This window comes from Leuresthes tenuis, unplaced genomic scaffold (genome assembly GCF_036924035.1).
Source record: "Leuresthes tenuis unplaced genomic scaffold, fLeuTen1.0.hap1 SCAF_9, whole genome shotgun sequence".
Taxonomy (NCBI): domain Eukaryota; kingdom Metazoa; phylum Chordata; class Actinopteri; order Atheriniformes; family Atherinopsidae; genus Leuresthes; species Leuresthes tenuis.
In genome coordinates, this window is record NW_027325363.1 from 31371695 (window position 1) to 31394820 (window position 23126).

The 23126-nt window shown below is 43.6% G+C and overlaps 1 protein-coding gene across 3 annotated transcripts in view; it reads right to left on the reverse strand.

Moving 5' to 3' along the window:
- Nucleotides 1-23126, reverse strand: part of lrrc75a (leucine rich repeat containing 75A) — a 133622-nt gene that overhangs the window by 58894 nt on the left and 51602 nt on the right. For all 3 annotated transcript variants that reach the window (XR_011917159.1, XR_011917160.1, XM_072393083.1), the window contains exon 3: nt 4377-4489. Coding sequence is in view for 1 of the 3 variants with exons in the window: in XM_072393083.1 (XP_072249184.1) it covers nt 4377-4489 (113 nt within the window). In the remaining 2 variants the exon portion in view is untranslated. The remainder of the gene's footprint in view (nt 1-4376; nt 4490-23126) is intronic.

Genomic DNA, 23126 nt, shown 5'->3' on the forward strand with positions numbered 1-23126 from the left:
CATAAAAAACAAGACATAAAAAAACAACATAACAAAACATAACATAACATGATGGTTATGAGTCTCAAAATTCCAATATCTGTAAAGTTATGAATAACGAACCAACCAATGTTATTTTCCTGCGTTAAAGACAGAATACAATAAGAAACAGCTGAAACATTGGTTAATAGTTGCATTATTTCATATAAATGTCACATATCATATGCAAGTTGTTGACTTAGTTTTGGGTTTGACTATTCAGTACTACGAACCACTCGGGGGCAATGTGGCTCCATAAGCTGAATAGTAATTTTCCAAAATAATAATATATTCCATATCGTTCCACGTACAATCATGAAAAAGGTATTAAAATGCAGCTTGTGATATCACTGAGAACATGAAGGAAGTTGTACAAAGATATAAAGCACATTTAATACAGTTTCAAGATTCAGCTAAAAAGTGATTCTGGGTGAGATCCTTTTGAGAGGTCCATGCTGCGACTGTTTCTGGCTTGAGTCAGAGTCAGAGCAAACTGTCACCATTGTTTACTTTGAACCATATAGGGTCGGAAGGGTCCTGTTCTGGTTTTCCCCAATACTCTCCTGAAAGGGTCCGTTGTTTGTTCAGCTTTGTTAGCACTAAGCTATTAATGCATTTACCTAAATTTATGGCACAGGTCTGTGGAAAGAGGCGCTGAGAAAACTCCCCCAAAATGCTTTCGTGGGCAAAGGTTGTTGTAAATTTCTCTTCTTTGATGTAGAGATCCCCTATCCGGTATTTCCACACTGACCATCCCCACAAAAGAATGTTGCAGTCATTTAAAATCTTAAGTTTGTATTAAATTCCACACTTGAGTTCGCTACATATGTTTTGTCATTGTTGTTTTCAGCCTCTGTGAGGCACTTTGTGTTGCTTTTAAAGTATGAAAGGTGCCAAATATTCAAATCTGATTTGAATTTGATTTAATACTGGGAGTGCTGATGTAATTGGCACAGAGATACATGGGTTTGTGTGCATCAATGGTGTGTGCTCCATACATCAATCTTAGATTTGTACTATGTTAATATTTCTTTGTAAACATACTCCTGCACTGGAATGCAAGCTGTTTGAGAAAGGAATTGACACCATGGTGTTTATTCTAACAGCTGAGGAGAGATTTTTATTTCTATTGATCCTTTTTTCTATCAGCTGTGAGAATCTTTTCTCCAAGCATGTCCTGCTACAAAGTCCTGCTACCATCTGCTCCCACCAGGATTGATTTTGTAGCGAGCATCTAACTCAGATCAGGTTTACACTCAAGGCTGAGGTGTCTTAATATATTTTATCAAACCTATCATTAAAAAGGTATTATTCTATATCATGTCATATTTTTAGTCTGTGTGCATTGAGGTGGTTAGCACAATTGGTGATTTTAAACTGGCCCTAGGAGTGAGTGTGAGCATTTATGGTTGTTTGTTTTGTTTGTATTTGTGTGTCCCTGTGATGGACCAATGGCAGCTGGGATAGCTACAGACCCACACACATCACAGCTGACTGTCAGTGTAGTTAAATCCTTTAGAATTTGTCCATCCATCTTTCCTTCACCTCATGGCCTTTTCCAATGACTTCAAAGAGAACAACTTAGGAAAATATGATAAAATGTAATTTTATTTTAGCTATTCAACCAGACCCCATATATACTGGGGTATATATTATTTTATCATGAATAAAGCAACACAGGTGTGACAATCAGTAAACCAAGAACAGGTGTGAACTACGACAGAACACACAATGGGGCAAGTGATACAAAATAATACAAAAAGCAAGACAGCACTCAAACAAAGAACAGGGGAAAAAAGCCCAATGGTACAAATATCAAGACCATTAGTTCTTCCTTCTCTTAAAAAAATTCCTAAATCAAATATGACATGTCTAATCTCTTCTGGTACACTGGATCTACAACATGTGACTCAAATCACATGTAAATGCTTGGGACCGATTTAAACACAGATTCTGTGAGGGAGCTGCTTTTGCCTGTTTTGTATTGGTCCTACCACAAATTTGTGAGATTTGTAGGGTAATCGCTAAAGCTGGTGTGCTCTATTTGAACTCAGAAGTTCGAATTTCCAAGTTTGTGTTTGTAGTCAGTTTGCATCTCAGTCAACCTTTGACAGTTTACACATTGCTTCAGTGTTTGTGTAATTTGTTTGTGTAAGGGAAACTGTCAGGATCCTGGATTGTTTTCTAAATTCAATTTTTTTTCTAATATCTTATAATAGCATTATGCCGGTTCCTAAATTCAATTAAACCACATGTTTCTGAAGAAATAAAACCTTTTTTAATGGTCCATTCATTTTGTGCTGGAATATGAAGGGTTCGTTTAAAGAGGCCAGTTTGCCATTCTATCAGAAACAGTTAGTGTCCAGCTGTGTGGTGGTGCTGATGAGCCTGCTGTGAAATTAAGGAGGGGAGCAAGGGCTTTCAACAAGGGATCCATTTGAAATGATAGTTATATTGACCGATTATATTTTAAAATGGGTGGACTGTGACTTTTAACCAAAGAATATCTCTGAAAAATGGAAGATGAGCCAGCCAGCTCAACATTCATACTGTACGCAGACAGTTTTCTGTGGGGAATGTCGTTGCCTATTTGTTAATTGTGCAGTTCTCAAGATGAACTTTTAATGCAAAGTCGGATTTAATCCCAAGGAGACACAGGCATTCTACTGGGACCACTTCATCCACACACACCCCTGCAGCACAGTTTATTTACTCCTTTCTCTGTGACAGTCAGCTAACTTCACACAGAGTTTGCTACTGCTAGTTTTGTGCAACATGGCAAAATATTTATAAAATTTTGACAATGTGATTGACGACTTTGAGTAAGATGGACATTCTTACCGGAGTGAATGAGCTGTGCTGCAGCCATGTGTGTGGATGAAGTGGTCCCAGTAGAGGTGTGTGTAGAATTCCCTCCATTAGCTCTCCTATAGCTGCAAGTAACCACATAACAGTAGCTATGTGCTAACAGACAAATAGTACGCGTATAGTAGTATTCATTATTCTTAAAGTATTGGTGAAATAAAGACAGATTATGCCTTATTTAGAGGCTGCATCGTCCCTGCCCCTGTTCACTCCGTTATATGGATATACGCCTATCGCGAGTTATCTAAATAGCTCCCGAAGGACGCCGACTTTCGCCAAACTGTTCTCGGTGAGTAGATAAACGTATTTCATGCCAGAAATAAGGTCTAGGTTTAAAAATACCGGAGTTCCCCTTTAAAAGGGAGTTTTCCTTTCCACTGTCGTCTTGTGCATGCTCAGAATGGGGGATTTAATAAAAGAGAAGTTTTAATACGAACTGTTGGTTTCCATAGTTTTCCTTAGTGGCGACTGGCAACCTGTCCAGGATGTACCCACCTCTTGCCAAATAGCAGCTGGGATAGGCTTAAAAAGTAATTCAAGTTTTGTGTTGTGCCAGCTGGTTTTAGTCTGATTTTTTTACAACCGCTGTGTTGCAGCTTGGTCTTCACCTTTTACTCATATAGTGCTTGTAGAATAGAAATAGAAATAGAATAGAATAGAAAAATACTTTATTCATCCCCCAGCGGGGGAAATTTAAATTAGTCGAGTAGCTCAAAAAATTATCAATATGTACAATTATTGCATACTAGACAAGAACAACAAGAACAACAACAATAATAATAATCAATGACGAAATAAATAAATTAATTAATTTGAGAAGAACATGTCAGCAGTCACTATTAAAAAGCCTTATGGCTGTGGGGACAAAGGACCTCCTGAACCTCTAAGTCCTGCAGCGCAGTGAGATGAGCCTCTCACTGCAGCTGCTCCTCTAACCTGCCAGGACGCTGTGGAGAGGATGTTAATCATTCTCCAAAACAGAATACAGTTTCCTCATCCGTTGCTCCACCACAGCACTGAGAGGGTCTAGCCTTCTGCCTACGACAGAACTGGCCTTTTTTACCAGTTTGTCCAGGCGCCTACAGTTATTGTCTGTAGTGCAACTGCAGCAGAGGTGGAGGTCTGCAACTGAGAGTATGAGAGAAAATAATAAAGAGGCAGAGACATTCGAAAAAAAATTTTGCCCATAGGGGCAGCAGATGACAATTTGTTTATGTTTATGTATTTGGCGGACGCTAAAAGCAACTTACAGGTAGGTACAGGGTAAGGGAGTCTTGCCTGAGGACCCCTATTGGAGGTAGCACCTTTCATGCAGGGGATTTGAACCAGGGTCACTTACATGAAAGGTGGCAATCTTACCAACACTATCCACATACACTATCCAGTTCGTTCGGTTACATTTGGTGACATACTGAGATATTAACAAAAACAGAGACACATACTGCACCAATAGATGCACGTGCACTCACACATGCATATACACAGCCACTCACCAGGCCTGAGGTTTCCTCTTTAGCAGGCCTTGTCTCCTCCACTGAGAGTGTGGGCTGAGATGGTAGGTCAGCTGACGACAAACCTTCTCCATCGCCCCAAGAGAGTCTCCCTCCTATTGGAAACACACAAACATAGGCAAAAAACTATCAATTCAATTACAGAGGACTGCAAGGAGACAAGAAAAACACTGCTGGTGGCCTTCATATTTACAGTGTCAGTGGCATGAACAGCTGGTTGTATGTACACATTTCCACAAAACTAATTTGGTTTTTCCACATACATCTGACAGTTGTAATGCTGAGTTTGTTAGTTGGGTAACCAACATATCTTTCTATTAACACACCAATAATCATACATTCTAATAGGTGTCTTTCAGCTCTACTTGTGGCTCTTCATAAATATGTGATGGATATTCACATTTACATGTCATAGGCTGCCTTTATTTAATTTAGTTTTATCTTTTTTTTTTAACTGACATCTCTCTCCATAACATTGACTCTTGTTATCAGGAATTGATATTGATTTGATGGGTAAGAAAATGGCAATAAGGAGATACTGACATTAGCGTTAGCATACTCTGTCCTGGCTCCAGGCATGATGCTCCATGTAGACCAATGTAGTGCACAGATTTTGTGCTCTACTTTTACTCTAGCACATGACAAGACTGCAGTGCACTTTAAAGTAGAAAAAATACTGTTAGAATTTCAAATAAAATGGCTATAAAATGTTAGAAAATGGCTGACTCACTGCATAGTGAATAAGTGGACAGTTACAACAAAGCCAATGAAGACCTGTGCTGATAATACCAGCAATACCAGAAAAAATCCCAGTTGGACTGTTGTATAATAATATAAAATACAGACATGCTTATGAACTACTCCAAAAGACAAGTTAAAATTTTGCTATATGTGATGAGCTATAGTTGAATTTCAACCAACACCAGTCAAGAACTATCCAATCCATTTTTTCTGATTCATGACATAACAAAAATGTCCGATTTCCTGGACTTTAAATACAGTATATTCATTTGAAGGTAGCTAACCAATGCCACATTAAAATAATGTACTATTTTAATTTAGAATAGAAAAGCAATGAATTACTCCATATAAAAATAGATGATGACGCCTGAATCATCTCATATCCCAAATCTCCAGATATGTACTAAATTGTGGTCTAAGGGAGAGATACACATCCCTACTTATTATGCTCTTTTCGTGTCAAATTGTATTTATTCAGCATAAATGTAAATTTTAAAAGTGAAAGGGTACCGCAAATGGAAAAGTTACAACATGGTTCAGTGCTTAGTACAGTCACACTTATGGATAATTGGAGGAACAGAGTCAAGTGCAGACAATGAAAAAAAGAGCAAGGTGTAGGTGGTAGATGGTCCTGTTGGTTTTAATTAACAGAACTGAGGCAATACTACAGATAATCCACGGGAAAACTGAACAATGTACAACATGAAAATGATGGACAAAAGAACAACTGAGAACCAGGTGTATATATGAAGAGGGAGTGATGAGGGGGGCTGTCATTGGGCGAGAGGCAGGGTACACCCTGGACAGGTACACAACAATAATGAGACAAGAAATTAAAATTTGTTCTTTCACACTGCAGTATGAATTTAAATTAAAACTTTAATTTGTCCTTGAATTTTTTTTCTCCAGGGGATTCAAAATTGCTTTCATTTATAGCCAGGACAAATCAATAAGAAGCTTCTCCCAGCTTCCCTGCTGGAAGAAATTATTTGACTTAGAAATGCTGTCAACTAGAAAATAGTTTTTCTGCTTTACAGTCCAACTTGTGCCCCTAAGCACTGAATAACAGAAAAACACACACAGCAACCTCACAGTTGAAGAAATACTGAATGCCTTTAGTGATACAACTTTTCCCGCTCACCATCTGTTTTTGACTCTGAACCAGGGGATCTGCAAACCTAACTAATCCCCTGAATTAATGGGTTTCAATGTCGACAGAAGCCTCACACACACATGCAGTTATGGTGTGTTGGAGGATTTGGTGACACTGAGTCACTAACTACGTTGTGGAGTGCAAAATGCAACAGCACACTGGTAGAGATTTTCTACATTTTTTTTTCTGAGAAAAGGCTTGTTTTCAAAAATATTTTTCTATGATGGTTTGGATGCTGTGTTGCTAGAATGATATCCGATGTTAACTCTGGCACCTTTTAACATTTTTTAAGATGCATAACCATGGCAACAGGAAAGTTGTTTTTATAATAGAATAGAAAAGAAAAATACTTTACTCATCCCCCAATGGGGGAAATTCAAATTAGTCAAGTAGCTTAAAAAATTACAAAAAATTATAAATATTTATAATGATTGTATATTAGACAACAACAATAATACTACTACTACTAATAATAATAATCAATAACTAACTAAATAAATAAATTCAGTAGTCAATCATGTCAGTAGTCAATGTTAAAAAGCCTTATGGCTATCAGGACCTCCTGAACCTCTCAGTCCTGCAGCGCAGTGAGATGAGCCTCTCAGTTTGTCCAGGCACCTAAATGTTTTTGTCTGTAGTGCAACTCCTCTGGCAGACAACAGCATAGAACAGTGCACTCTCAATGGTAGTGTGATAAAACATGCATATCATATCACTACAGACATTGAAGGAACCGAGCCGCTCAGAACCGAGCTTCTGAGTCCCTCAGAAGCTTTGGACAGACTACATCTGGGCCTGCAGCCCTCCCTGATTGAAGTCTCCTGAGCTTAGCTCCAACCTCCTCTATAGTTAGACAAAGAGGTTGTAGGGGAGGGATGGCGACAGGAGTGATGTTGCTATCAATTATAGAGATGGGGGTAGGGGTGCAGCTGAACTGAGGAGGGGTCATGGTGGGAGTTGCTGCAGAGGTGGAGGTGCAGCTGAACTGAGGAGGCCAGGCGGTGGGAGCAGCCACAGATGTGAAAGTACAGCTGGGCTCAGGAGGCCTGGATGTGGTAGCTGCCACAGATGTGGAGGTGCAGCTGTGCTCAGGGCACCTGGTGCTGGAAGCTGCCACAGAGGTGGCTGGGCAGCTGGGCTCAGGAGGCCTGGTGGTGGAAGCTGTCGCAGAGGTGGAAGTGTGGCTTGGCTCAGGAAAAATGGTGGTGGAAGCTGTCGAAGAGGTGGAAGTACAGCTGGACAGAAGAAGCCTGTTGGTGAGAGTTTTGCAGAGGTGGGGGTGCCGTCAGGCGGAGGAGGCTTGGTGATGCAAGTTGCCATTGAGGTGGAAGTACAGCTGGGCAGTGGAAGCAGTATAGAGAAAGCAGCTGTGGGGGTGGAGGGAGCAGCAGCAGAGGTGGAAAAAGCCACACTATCAGACCTGTTGAAATATTGGTTAAACGTATTGGCTCTGTCCACATCACCTTCCACAGACTGAGAGGTTTTCAGTCTGTATCCAGGGATGGTCCTCATGACCCTCCACACCTGATATTGTTTTCCAGCTGTCTCTCCACCTTTTCCTTGTACTCCAACTTAGCTCGACATAGTGTCTTTTTAAGCTCATGTTGTACATTCCTCCGCCTTTCTCCATCCCCATTCTGGAACACTCTTTTTCTGGTTCAGGTGGTCTTAGACGTCACTGGTGGTCCAGGGGTTATTATTTAGATATCACCTTACAGTCCTCATTGGAATTACAGTGTCCCTACAGAAGTTAAAGTAGTCAGTTATGGTGCTGACTCTCCCGTCCATGACAATGTCCATTTCTTCTTCCTCCCGCAGTACAGCCCAGTCTGTGACATCAAAGCAGTCTCTCAATGCATCACTCACCTCTGGTGACCACTTCCTGAAAGATCCGGTAGTAACTGGAAGTCTTTGTACACAAGCTCTGTATGTGGGTTGTAGATAGACCATGCTGTGATCAGATCTACCCAGTGGTGGAAGAGACACTGCCCTGTAAGCCTCGTTCATGTTAGCATAGACCAGATCTAATGTCCTTTCTCCTTGTGTTGGACAGTCCACATACTGTACAAAGCCAGTCAGGCAGGAGGATAAAGAGACATGGTTGAAATCCCCTGTGATTGCAATGAATGCCTCAGATTGCTGGATCTGTATTCTAGCAACAGCGTCATGATGACGTCACACGTCGTTGTAGGTGCCGCCCTCGAATGTAAACAACGATGACGACTGTATATTGGGAACTCTCTGGGCGCATAGAACGCATGGAAACTAACTGAAAGCAATTTAATGTCTGGACAACATACCCACTCCTTAAAGGTCACATTGCGGAGGTTAACCCATCTCTGATTAAAAAACAGGATAATACCCTCACCTTTCCGGGTATGTCCACACGAGTCTGGTGTGTTGTCGTTCATCCAGGAGATCAAACTGCTCTCCTTATACAGCCGGTGGTTCCGCACAAGTGCCTCTAGCTCATCACACTTGTTTGGTAGCAAGTTAGCTTTTCCCTTAAAGGGGAACTCCGATATTTTTTAACCTTGACCTTATTTCTGGCATGAAATACGTTTATCTACTAATACTGAGAACAGTTTGGCGAAAGTCGGCGTCCTTCGGAAACTATTTAGATAACTTGCGATCGGCGTATATCCATATAATGGAGTGAATGGGCCGGAGATGATGCTGCCTCTAAATAAGGCATGATCTTTATTTCACCAATACTTTAAGAAGAATGAATGAACGAATGTGTACTATAGCTCTGTTAGCTCATAGGTGCTTTAAGTGGCTACTTGCGGCTATAGGAGAGGTAACGGAGGGATTTCTACACAGGCACTCTACTAAGTTTACATTAGACACACACTCTCTTGTTTGTGCTGCATCTTGTTCACCTATGAGGTCTACTTGAGCTGTTTAGATGGTTATTTTATCAGTGCATTTCCATGCAACAGACCTTCAAAATCAAATGAATACAAACTTTCGGTTACAGGACTATTTCTAAGTTAATTAGTATTTTCTTGTGTGAACAAACAAGATGTCATTAACAAATATATAAGCCCAAAACAGGATGCAATGCAGTAAAAGTGAATACGCCTATGATTGCTAAAATGCAAAAGGAAAGGAAAACAATAGCATTAAGCTTCATGTTATGTGGTGGACCCAAATGCAAGAAAGAACACGTAGGAAGCAAGCAGGTTAAGAAAATACAACTTTATTTAATCAAAAACAAAAACAGATAATGACCTGTGAACTTCCCTCACTTGTCTATTTCTATTATGACTCCAAATGAAAACTGACTCTTCAAAAATATATAACACAGGGGTACAGGGGTGACCACACAAAAATCTGTGAAAACACAAGTTGTTGCTGCATTTAGCAAAACTTGTATCACTTATCAGAACTGTATTGGACATGGTGGGGCTGTTTTTTCACACTACTCAGTCTGCCTGGCAAAGGTTTACTCCAGGGTGTTGGAGAGGAGGCTCTGGCTGATTGTTGAACCCCAGATTCAGGAGGGACAGTGTGATTTGCACCAGGTTGCGAAACAGTCGACCACATCTTTACTCTCGCAGAGTTACAGTGGGGCTCATGAGAGTTTGACCAGCTAGTCTACATTAGTTTTGTGGACTTAGAGAAGACTCACAATTGTGTCCTCAGAAGGATTCTGTGGAGTGCTGTGGGAGTATCGGGTTTTGTGGGCTATTTGGTCCCTGTATAACCAAAGCATGAGCGCTGTCCATATTCTTGAAACAGAGTTGAGCTTGTTTCATGTGTGTGTTGAAATCTGCCAGGGCTGCTCCTTGTCACCATTGTTGTTTGTGATTTTCATGGACAAGATATCAAGACGTAGTCAGGGAGAGGAGGGTGTCTGGTTTGGGAACCTCTACGTTTTGCAGGTGATGTGGTTCTTTTGGATTATTTAGGTCAAGACCATAAGCACCATAAATCAATTCTTCCAAATCCAAGGCCATAATTCTCAACCAGAAAAAAGGAGTGCTCCCTCAGGCTCAGGGATGTGTTTCTGGCTCAGGCAGAGGAGTTAAAGTCTCTTGGGATCTGCACTGGTCTGCACTGGTCTGTTATTGTAAAAAAGGAACTGAGCCAAAAGGCAAAGCTTTCAATTTACTGATCCATCTTCGTTCCATCCTTTATCTTTTGGTAGTGACTGAAAGACTGAAATCGTGGATACAAGCAGCTGGAATAATAGCTGGGCTCAGGCTTTTAGATAGGGATTAGGAGCCATTTGGAGGGAGCTCAGAGTAGAGCCACTGCTCTCACATTTTTGGTCCTTCGAGCCAGATACCAACATTTCGCACAAGGTTTTCCACGGGTAGGGCCGAGACTCTGTAGACTGTGCACAGCCCAACTAGGTCGGAGAAAAAGACGCACGGTGATAAAATTCTCCGTTTGCCAGAGAAGGTCCTTTCCGGGGAAACTCCTCGCAAATGATGGCATCCAAGCACAGTTTTGCGACGGACGGTGGATGAGATCAAGAAAGATTCTCATTGGAAAAACAACAACAACCCCCCCCCCCCCCCCCCCCCCCCCCCCCCGCTGAATTGTGAGTAACATCTTTTGACACTGAACGTTGCAACTGAGTATTGAAAGGGAGGTTCGAGTCCTCACCTAAAGAAAAGGGGGGGGGAGTCCCTGCCTAAACAAAAGGAGGGTTTGAGTCACTGCCTAAATGAAAAAGGGGGGTTTGAGTCCCTGCCTAAATGAAAAAGCCCGAGTTGCAAGGCAGCGAAGCCCTATTGTATTCCTAGGTGTTATTAGGGCCCAAGCAGTGAACTGCGAAGGCCCTATTGTTCCTGAATTTGGCATTCGCGAACATTGGTGGTGCAAAATGGCTCTGTAGCACCACCTACAACATTGCAATTACGCTAAACGAATGGGGTCATTTTGCCAAACCCTGACGAAACTCGGTACACGCCTTTGTCATGCCTAGACGCACAAAAACGCCTATGGACACCATGGTGCCAGGTCTACAGGAAGTCGGCCATTTTGAGTGTAACATGCGTTTTGGCGCCATTTTTGCCCGTTTCCACACCTCGCATTTGATCGAACTCCTCATACACATTTCATGCTACAGGCTTCAAACTTGGCCATGTTACTCTTAAGCCCTGGGGGACTAAGAGTTATGGAAATCTGTCTCAAACCTTAAAGGGTGTGGCTGTGGCAAAATCTCAAGATTCATTGCTCGCCATGAAAAACAAAGAAGCTTATAACTCTTATAACTCTACTTGGGCTCCATCCAGAATGCATACACATGCCCTAACTTACACATGATTATAACGTCACCTACTGTTAGGCAAAAACAGCACTTTTTACGTCTGGTGGTACTACGCCTTGCTGAGATTCTGACATCTTCCTTTACACTTGACGGACGGCTGTGCTGTGCGGTGGGCATTGGACGGCGTCCTGCGCATTCCTCTGACGTGCACACATGCGAGGGCCCGTTCATGGCTGCTTGCAGTTTTAATTGTATTTTTTTTTTGTGTAACCCCAGTCCCATGTAGCTAGGAAATATTGACTGACAAATAATTGGGGTGTTGTAGTACAGTGGGACAGGGTCAAATGTTCACTGTTGACCTTTAAATGTGCATCGATAACAGTATTCAAAACTCTCATATGCTCTGGAAGATTTTACACAAATAAATCCCCCATCGTCCCCATGAGAGAATGTGAAATCAAGATAAACAAATTAACTCAAATGTCCACAGCCCAGACTCACACACACATTCACGCAGGGCTATTAAATGTAAAACGTTGCAGGCCTGGTCGAAGCTTGTGAGTGTGGAGGCCAAAAACGAATGGCCGTTTCACTGGGTTTTAACCAGCATAAACAACACAGTGTTAATGGTGTACTCACGAGTCCAGCAACAGTCAGAGATTATGATGGAAAAGGGGCAAAAGGAAAGGTGCAGTTTCAGCGGCAAGAAAATGGAGCGTGCAGCAACACAGTGCGGTGAGCCACGTTCAAGTACAGCAGCTACAGTCTCCCTCCAAAGGTCCAGGGCTCTCCCAGTCCTCACTCTCTCCATCTTATGGCAAATGTCCGGTCCTCTGGCAGCTTCTCAGAGTTCTCACACATAAACCATGGGACGACTCTCCGTCCGTCTTGGGAGTTAGGAGTATTTTATGTACTTTACAGTTTACAGCTATCCAGCTCGGACGCCGATAACGCAGCCTCTGCCTCGCTAATGTGCGGTGGCACGTTGGTGATGCTAAACACCTCCTCCCTGAACAAGTTGAGGACAGGATTGGCTAAGGCTACATACATTCAAAGATGAGAGATCAAAGAGATGCTTCACTACCCTATAAACAAATGTGGTCTCCTATCTTTTGTGCCGACAATCATATGGATTTTAAAACTAACACCACCCTTTTATCTCTGACTTTTAACTGTATATGAAATTACTTATCAAACATATTTACACTTCATGAACTAGTATTTATTAGCAACACAAACATTTTAATATCTGTATTTGAATGAATGGAAATAATACCCACAGGGCTACAATCTCCCCTTTCTAAAGGGTGTTGATGCCCTCATCACACAAGTTTACATCTGTCACATCCGGTATAGTCAATATCAAGGTCTGGCATGTTTGCTACAGACTAGGGTCATATATACGTGTTCGCGTCATCATACATTATCCCAACTTTGACAAAACAATGGGGAGCTTCTTTTGATAGTGATTCTCAATCCTCTATGGACAACTACAATAGGTTTATTGGTGGAATGGCCAGGTCTATCATAGCTTAACCGCACGACTGGCTTCACTTGTCTTCGGGCGGGACGGTTACAAACAGGCTCTGCACTACTTTGGGACTGACTAGTAGAGGGGAGCTCTCCCCCTTCTAGGCCTGTGTACACCTCAGTGTCCTTTGGCAGTTGCTGAACTTGCTCTGCGTCTTGTCCTTCTGGGATTGCACCCACACCCTCCTCAGTATCCACATCAATGTCCACTTCAACAGTGTTATGCGGAGTTAGTGCATTTTCCTGGGGAACATCTCCACTCAAGTGATCCGCCAGCAGATCAAGGGCCAGTAAGATGTCCTCCCTCCGGTCGGCATTTAGGTTCCAGTTTTCATCCTCGTCTTCCGAGTGTTCTTCCTGGTCTGGATTTTCAATCGACTTTTCCTTTTGATGTAGTCGTGTCACAGGCCTCTGTGGTAGCTGCTTCACCTCCAAATCTGAGGGAAACCTGACCAGATACCCTATGGATAAAAGGTGGTCCCGATGCAGAGTCTTGACCATGCCTCTTCCCTTTTCCGGTTTTACTCTGTACACGGGTAAGTCTGACATTTTTTCGACAACACCGAGCTTGTTCTTTCCAGGCAAGTCCAGAGCTCGTACGAGCACACGATCTCCATTTTCCAACACTTGGTTTCTCACTCTGTTGTCATAGTACCTCTTGTTTTTGTCATGTGACTTATTAGCAACTGTCACTGCTAACTTGTATGCCCTTTTCAGGTCACTTTTCAGTTTGTCAACATACTGTAAGTAGTCACTACAGTTGTCTCCATCGGGAGAAGTTCCAAAACACAGATCAATGGGCAGAAGAGCTTCACGCCCAAACATTAAATAGTATGGAGAGTAGCCTGTCGCATCGTTAGGGGTACAGTTGTAGGCGTGGACGAGCGAACTGACATATTGGCTCCATTTCTGTTTCTGACTTGGTTGAAGAGTACCGAGCATAGACAAGAGCGTTCGGTTAAAACGCTCTGGCTGCGGGTCACCTTGGGGGTGATATGGACTCATTCAGGATTTTTTTATGCCCAACATTCCCAAGAGCTCTTTGATGAGACAACTCTCGAATTCACGTCCTTGGACCGAATGAATTCTGGATGGCAGACCATAATGTACAAAAAATTTCTCAACCAGCACCTTGGCAACAGTGGTTGCTTTCTGATCTTTGGTCAAATAAGCCTGTGCATAACGGGTAAAGTGGTCTGTTACCACAAGAACGTTGATCATACCCTTTGAATCAGGCTCTAGACTCCTAGATGGCCGGAATCATCGTGAACAGACTTAAGCACTTTCATACGATGTTCACTGGGGAGGACTAGTTGGAAAGCTAGCCAACCACCTATGGCCTGTAGCGCTCAACTTGGCCGTGGTGAGAACATAGGTGAGCGGATTGTTGTCAGTTCTCACTGTGAATCTGACACCGTAGAGATAATCGTGGAACTTATCCACTACAGCCCACTTCAAGGCCAGAAATTCCAGTTGATGGATAGGGTAGTTTTTCTCCGATTGGCATAACTTACGGCTAGCAAATGCCACAGGTCGCAACCCTTCAGAGTATTCTTGATTGAGGACCGCTCCAAGCCCGTCCATGCTGGCATCCACATGTAGGATGTAAGGCTTTGTTGCATCGGCAAAAGCTAACACGGGAGCACTGGTAAGACATTGGATGATTTGGCGAAAAGAATTGGCACAAGCTGGGGTCCAGCGCTCACCAAAGCGCTCTGATGGTCGAAAATAGTCATTGACATTGGATTTGGTGGGTTTTGTCCCCTTCCTCACAGGAGGGTATCCCTTGGTTAAATCAGTGAGAGGGCGAACTATGGCGGAGTAGTTCTTGATGAACTTGCGATAATAGCCACAGAACCCCAGAAATGACTGCAGCGACTTCAAGTGGGTGGGTGGCTGCCACTGGGCAACAGCCTTGATTTTGTCGAGGTTGGTCGCAATACCGTCTGCGGACACAATATGTCCTACGTACTTCACTTCGGGCTGGCAAAACTGACACTTATCCAATGAAAGTTTAAAGCCGACCTCTGCCAGTCGGTCAAGTACACGCAGAAGACACTCTTCGTGCTCTTCCAGACTGACTTTTAACTGTATATGAAATTACTTATCAAACATATTTACACTTCATGAACTAGTATTTATTAGCAACACAAACATTTTAATATCTGTATATGAATGAATGGAAATAATACCCACAGGGCTACATTTGTCTTTTGGGTTTTAAGTGTATCAGTGTTTGTACTTTGCAATTGCAGTGTTTTGGGTGAGTGTGTGTGAGAGGAAAAAGTTGTTGCAACTCGCTGTTTTGAGTGTGTGTGTGTGACAGAAAGGAAAAAAAAAAAAAAGGTGATTGGAACGCAGTGAGTCGAAGCAGCAGGGTAACTGGTAAACCTAACGGTACCAATAAAGGTTACTGACTGTTGAAGTAGACAAACTCGGACGTTCATTAAGGATGAATATATTAATAAAATGGGAAGTGTGAACGGTACAATGGATGGGGAGGGGGAACGTAAATTTATGGAGCAACAACGCCCTGGTTCATATCGATATCTAAATCATTGGAAAAGAAAATATGGATTTTCGGGAAAATTGTTTGTCCCTTAGGGCCAAATGCTGGTGAACAAATTAAAAGAAAAAGATAAAAATAAGAGTCGAAAACAGAACGGACCCAAAACCACTACTGCAAAAGTGTGGTTTTCTGAAGTGGAAATCAGGAGAGGTGAAAGGAAAAAGGCACAATATGTGCTGTTGTCCATCCTGAAGATAATTAAACAACCACACGAGCCCGGCAGGCAGATGAACCTGTCTCAGCGCCGGCACCTGTGCCCCCCGTTTCTGGTGCTTCTGCCCCGCCATACTCTCTGTACCCAGATCTGAGTGGCGCGGGAGCAGCGGGAGGGGAGTCACCGACCCCTGTGACACCTGTTCCATCCACGCCTGATGGAGGCTTCTCCCTCCGCTCAGAAACCGTATGAATGGAGCAAACAAATGGGAGGCCTTATGTGAAAGAATCACATCACATGTTTGTGTGAAGGGTTGATTATGCTAAAATAGGCTAAACCACACAAAAAGAGGGAGAAACTGTCACAGAGTTTAGAACAGGTGTTCATGGAAAATAGTGGGATACCACAGGATGCAGCAGAGGATGGCCCCTATCAACAGGAACTGAAAAATGCTTTGCTGTCTGACATTAGACCTGAAATTAAAGAGTGGGTGACTAAACATTTTGTTTACCTCCTCACATGCACTCTTCCTCAATTTATGGATCAGGTCACGCTTGCCAAAAAAAGTGACACTGAACAAGAAGAAGAACAGAGAAAATAAAGCTGATGCATTTGTGGCAGACAGCTGTGATGATTATGGGGGAGGAGATGCAGATGTGTTTTATATGGAAGGTTCAAGCTGGGACAACAGGTGTCGAGGAAGAGGTAGAGGTAGAGGGAAATTTTCAGATGTAGAATATTGGTCATGTGGCAAGCCAGGACATTTCAGCAGAAACTGTCCTGAAAAAGGGAAACAGCAATGACCAGACAGAAAGCAGCCAAGTGCAGAAAATGGAGAGGAAGAGCCACAAGTGGTGGATGAGATGTTGGATTTAGCGGATATCTGCACAATGGCTGATAGCATGCCCCAAATTACTTTACTGGTCCAAGGGAGACCATGTCTGTTTTTATGTGATTCAGGAGCGTGCTGCACTGTGATGAGAGATGATTGCCACAAGTTCCCCACATCTAAAGATAGCATTTTCGTAAGATCAGCAGGTGGAGAGGTGCAAAAGAAACCAATGTCCACCAAAATGAAGATAGAATTTCCAGAACAAGTTGGAGGTTCCTTGGGACACGTGTTTCTCTCCACAGCTTGCGCCTGAAACCTTCTTGGACGAGATTTTATAGCAATAATGAAAATTGCCATATATATATATATATATATATATATAGTGAGCAAAAGTAAGCTTCAGTTGTGGTCCTCAGAAGTGAAATATTTGGGCCACTGTCTCACTAAAGAGGGAAGGAAAATAGATGAAGGCTGAAAGACAGACATTTTGCAAGCACCCAAGCCAGCTAATAAAAAGCAGATGATGTCCTTTCTAGGTCTTGCAAACTACTGCAGAAGTTGGGTCATTGGGTTTGCCCAGCTGACTCAACCCCTGAATGATCTTATATAGAGAGAAGCCATGACAGCCTCAGAAAAGATAAAATGGACAGAGTGCTGAAGATGCATTTTGTAAACTAAAACAAACTTTAGCAGGCTCAAGGACGCTGGCTCTGCCTAATTATACCAAGCCATTCTTCCAAACAGTGGACTGTAGGGAAGGATTCATGACCTCAATGTTATCACAAAAATATGGAACTAAAAGTAAGCCGGTAGCTTATTTCTCTAAAAGACTGGATCCTGTGGCAGCGGCCACACCCCACTGTGTACAAGCAGTTTTGTCAGCTGCAATGGCTGTTCATGCCTCAGCTAAAATAGTATTATTTCACCCACTAAGACTTCTAGTCCCGCACTCGGTCTCCATTTTGCTTCTGCAAAACAAATATGAAGTTTTTTTATCACCAGCAAGACATTTATCGTGTCTAACCACACTCCTCTCACATCCACACCTGACGGCTGAACACTGTACTTGTTTAAATCCCTCCACTCTGATACCAACTGAAAAAGATGACACACCCCATAACTGTATAGCAGAGGCAGAAAAAGTTTACAAACCTAGACCTGACCTAAAAGATGTGGCTTCAGATGGAGGAGAAGTTTTGTTTGAAGACGGGTCAGCTAAAATTGATGAAAAAGGAAAGAGTTGCGTGGGTTATGCTGTAACTACAGACTCAAAAGTAGTAAAAGCTGGCCCGCTCCCTGGACACCTTTCAGCACAAACAGCTGAACTGATAGCATTGACTGAGGCATGCCATGGTTAAGACGCCATGGTGCACGCATAGAGTTAAAGCTCTTAATGTAAATGTCCACAGAAATTGTGGCATAATCGGAAATAACTTTAGCACCATAATTACAATTAGATACAGATTAAAGAAATTTATTATCAATCAAAAAATAGTCAATGTGGGTAGAAGTGTGATGGACATGAGAGAAAAATTAATATTCCCTCTTAGAAGGGTTACAAAAGCACCAGATGTCCGTGAGAGCAAATTCCTTCATAAAGGACTGGATTACTTTAGCTGATTTCGATGGAGCGCAAGCTCTGGGAGAAGAACGGTCTGTCACGGTTTATTTTCCATTTTACGTCTTGTCTCGTCATTTCCTGTTTTATTTTGAAAGATCACTAATCTTGTCCTCTCGTTTCAGGTGACTTGCCCTTCCTCCCGTGTCAAGCGTCTGATTGTCTTCCCTGATTCCAAGTGTTTTCACCTGTTCCCCTTGGTCCCTCATGTGCTCAAATAGTCTGCGTTTCCCTTGTCTTGTGCCAGTATGTTGTCTCTGTTCGAGCGTCATTACAAGCCACCTCGTCTTGTTTGCCACAGATCCCACGAGCCTGCAGTGAGCGACTCTCCTGCAGCGCACCTTGTCTTGTAATTTATTCCACAGCCATAGCCTTAGTTTATTTATTGTCACGGTAAGTTCCATAGCTTTGTTTGTCCTCCATTTTCACTGAGTGATTTTTCATTGTTATTTGTCATCCGTTAAAGGAGGGCGTTAAAGTTAAAGTTTCATAGAGCCTCTGTTCTTGTAAAGAGTGCCTTCGTTTTATCCGCCTCATTTCGAGAGCGAGTCTTTGTTTTGTTAAGAGTTCATAGCTTTTGGTTTTCCTCCCGTTGTGGAGAGATTTTACGTTTGTTAATTTTCATAGCCGCGCTCCTCCTCCACTCTAGTTACAGAGGAGAACGCTTAGGCGTTTATAGCACTTTTCGTTTGCGCTGCGGGAGATCGCCCTGCAGTGCCGTCATCTGTCCTGTGTTTATTATAATAAAACCATCTTGAACCAGAAAGATCCTGCATCTGCGTCCTGAATCCCTCTCTGGTACTGACAGTACATACTGGCCAGTGAGGACGCAGCAGGGTCTCGCCCACAGTATCGAGCATGGAGCCGCTGTATTCGAGAATCTACAGAGCCGACTCACGGCACTGTACAATTGCTTTGCTGATGGTGGCGACATGTTTGACCGGTGGTGGCTGTCTGGACAGGTCCTGGAGTGGAGGTGTTCCGGGGGGGACTTGTACCGGGGACACCAGCGCTCCAGGCCATCTGGCGGCGCGTGAGGGCCGTCCACCATAAGGCGCTGGTGGACGTATTCGGCGCCAACTCGGCAGAAATGTCGAGAGCTCTCCGCGGGACACTTGCCTTCCCTTTTGCCTCCCCGGTGTCCGTTCCTGTCTTCTCATCCCCACAGCCCGCTGACTCCGCCGCACCGGCACAGCCCGCTGACTCCGCCGCACCGGCACAGCCCGCTGACTCCGCCGCACCGGCACAGCCCGCTGACTCCGCCGCACCGGCACAGCCCGCTGACTCCGCCGCACCGGCCGTCCTGCCGGGTCCCACGCCAGAGCCGGCGGTCCTGCCGGTTTCCACGCCAGAGCCGGCGGTCCTCCCGGTTTCCTCGCCCACGACCAAGCCTCTTGCCTCGCCCACGACCAAGCCTCTTGCCTCGCCCACGACCAAGCCTCTTGCCTCGCCCACGACCAAGCCTCTTGCCTCGCCCACGACCAAGCCTCTTGCCTCGCCCACGACCAAGCCTCTTGCCTCGCCCACGACCAAGCCTCTTGCCTCGCCCACGACCAAGCCTCTTGCCTCGCCCACGACCAAGCCTCTTGCCTCGCCCACGACCAAGCCTGCTCCGGTGGTCAGAGTCCCACCCGCCCACCCCATTTTAGGAACGTCTGGAAGCCGTTCCTTGAGGAGGGGGCTGTGGGCGTCGCCAGGGGTGGGCCGGGTGGGCAAATCCTGGTCCTTGCCATCGTCCATGGAAGCCGGAGCGGGCTCATGGTCCTTGCCCGTAGGAGCTCGAGCAAGCTCACACCGTCGCCAGTGGGATCCTGGCCGGCTTCGCCAACGCTCCTCGCCAGTGGGGGCCCAGGCAGGCTCACGGCGGCCCTCACCTCGCCTCACTGCCCTGAATGGACGGCTGGGTCGCCGGAGGTCTGGCCGTCCGCCAGACGGTCCCCGGTGGCCGGGTCACAGGGAGTCTGGCCGACCGCCAGACGGACCCGGCGTTGGGTCCTTCAGAGCCCCTCCCTCACACCCTATTGGGATGTCTGGTAGTCATCCTTGAGGGGGGGGGGGGGTCTTGTCTCGTCATTTCCTGTTTTATTTTGAAAGATCACTAATTTTGTCCTCTCGTTTCAGGTGACTTGCCCTTCCTCCCGTGTCAAGCGTCTGATTGTCTTCCCTGATTCCAAGTGTTTTCCCCTGTTCCCCTTGGTCCCTCGTGTGCTCAAATAGTCTGCATTTCCCTTGTCTTTTGCCAGTATGTTGTCTCTGTTCGAGCGTCATTACCAGCCACCTTGTCTCGTCGCCACAGATCCCACGAGCCTGCAGTGAGCGACTCTCCTGCAGCGCACCTTGCCTTGTAATTTATTCCACAGCCATAGCCTTAGTTTATTTGTCACGGTAAGTTCCATAGCTTTGTTTGTCCTCCATTTTCACGGAGTGATTTTTCATTGTAACCATTCATAGTCGCCTCCGTTAAAGGAGAGCCTTTCAGTTAAAGTTTTATAGAGCCTCTGTTTTGCAAGAGTGCGCCTTTGTTTTATTCCGCCTCACTTTGAGAGTGACTTTGTTTTGTTAAGAGTTCATAGCTTTTGGTTTTCCTCCCCGTCGTGGAGAGATTTTAAGTTTGTTAACTTTCATAGCCGCGCTCCTCCTCCCTCATAGATACGGAGGAGAGCGCTTAGGCGTTTATAGCCCTTTTTGTTTGCGCTGCGGGAGATCGCCCTGCATTGCCGCTGTGATGTCTTGTGTTGATAATAAAACCATCTTGAACCATAAGACCCTGCATCTGCGTCCTGAATCCCTCTCTGGTAACTGATACGGTCTAGCTGAGGGTCAAGTCAGCAATCAAAGTCACCTAGTATTAAGTGGTGCTATGACAAATCAGGGAGAGTTAGAAAAAGGCACGTAAAGAAAGCATCATCGTCTGCCAAATGCATAAACATATTGAATGCAAAAAGGGAACAGATTTATGTAACAAGATAGCTGCACCCCTAGATTTGCCTTGAAATGATGAATGATAAGCCTGACCTCAGTTTAGAGTGGTCTGAGACCTTAAGGTGAGTCTCATGCAGAAAAATTACATGGGCCCCAAGATGATGAAGATGGTGGAGTACCTTACTTCGTTTTATAGGATTATTGAACCCTTTGCAGTTAAAACTTGTGAATCTAATGTCACACCCAGTGGATGATGTTGTTACATTAGTATTATGTAATAGTAGTGATCTGGAGCAAAACTGAAAACAAAATCCTGACTAATGTGACACAAAAACAAACGGTATACATACATACCTTTCCCATCCCACCCACACGAACTTTAGCAGAAGCATCCCCCCAAATGAGATGCGCGCAATGTACCCCCTTGAACAACCAATCTGTCACACCTCTTGTAGCGCTAAGGAAAGCCTATACCAAACACCTAATGAACTACAATTACTCAGGCGTTGGAAATGTGACATGAAGTTACGTCAATGAAATTACACTGTAATAAATGTACTAGTAATTAAGCCGGGAAATTAGAGCCAACTATTAAATCGATACATGAAACGATCTTATCAAACAATAATGTGAAGGAAGGAAAAATTAAATAAAATTTCTGAAGAAACTTTGATGGGTGCCAAGCTGCTGCCCGTCAAGACAGAGAGACAGAAATGCTGTGCTGTGAGAGCTGCTAGTTGCCAGTCACAAATTACATGATCAAAATCCAGTGTGAAAAATGAGATTCTGGCTTGCTGTGGTGAAACCTGCCTGCTTTAGACAGCATGAGTGAGGGAAAGCACAGAGAAGGCCTGTTTAAGCCAGAGAGACACAGAGGAGGACAGGTTGTGCCCCCTGAGAACAAATAGCAGTTTCAATGGATTTATAAGTCACAGTAGAAAAGAACTTTTCAATAAGAGAAATGTCTGCTGAAGACAGTTATGTAATTTATACCAAGGTGCTGGGTAGAATACAGGTTTTATGGCAGTTTGAACACAGTCTTCACTATTAGCTTAAAGGAGAAAAGGACATTCTTTTTATAATGGAAATGTGGGATTTCGATCTGAATCTGAGGTGATTTGAAGGAGAAGCATATGTTAAAGTACAAAGATGGAAGGAAGAGATAAATAACTTAATTTTGAGTTTTAATTTATCCAGGTTTAAGCGAAATTGAGGATATTAGAGAGGTTTGAGCCTGTTATTAATGTGGAGGTGTGAGTGGTTTCCTTAGAACAAACAGCTGTTTCAATTGATTTACAGGTCACAGTTAAAAATCTTTTTAAAACTTTTTAATAGGATTAAGGTCTCCTGAAGACCTTTATGTCATTTCTAACAAGGTCCTGTGTAGAATACAGGTTTCATGGCAGTTTGAACACAGCCCTCTCTATCAGCTCATAGGATAGAATGAGAGCCTGTTTATAATGGAAAAGTGTGATGGCGCTCTGAATAAGAGGTGATTTGAGGGAGAAGCATAAATTACAGCACAAAGATGGTAAGATGACATAAATAGCTTTATTTTGAGCTAGAATTTATCCAGGTCTAAGAGATTTTGTGGATATTAGAGAGGTTTGAGCCTGTTATTAGTGTATAGGCTGTGATTGGTTTCTTTAGAATAAACAGCTGTTTGAATAGATTTTTAAGTAACAATGTTGAAAAATAATTGATTTTTTAATAGAAGAAAGGTCTGATGAAGACAATTATATAATTTATATCAAGGTTCTGTGTATAATACAGGTTTTATGGCAGTTTGAACACAGCCCTCACTATCAGTGTAAAGGAGAGAAGGACAGATTCTTTAAAATGGAAATGTGTGATGTGATGTCGAAGAGACAGAGGCTGTCATGTTATTTTGTATTAGGAGCACACATAACACAGGCTGGCATAAAGCTGTTACAATAGGCCAGCCATATTATTATTATTATCACTATTAGAAGAGGGCAGCCATGTTGG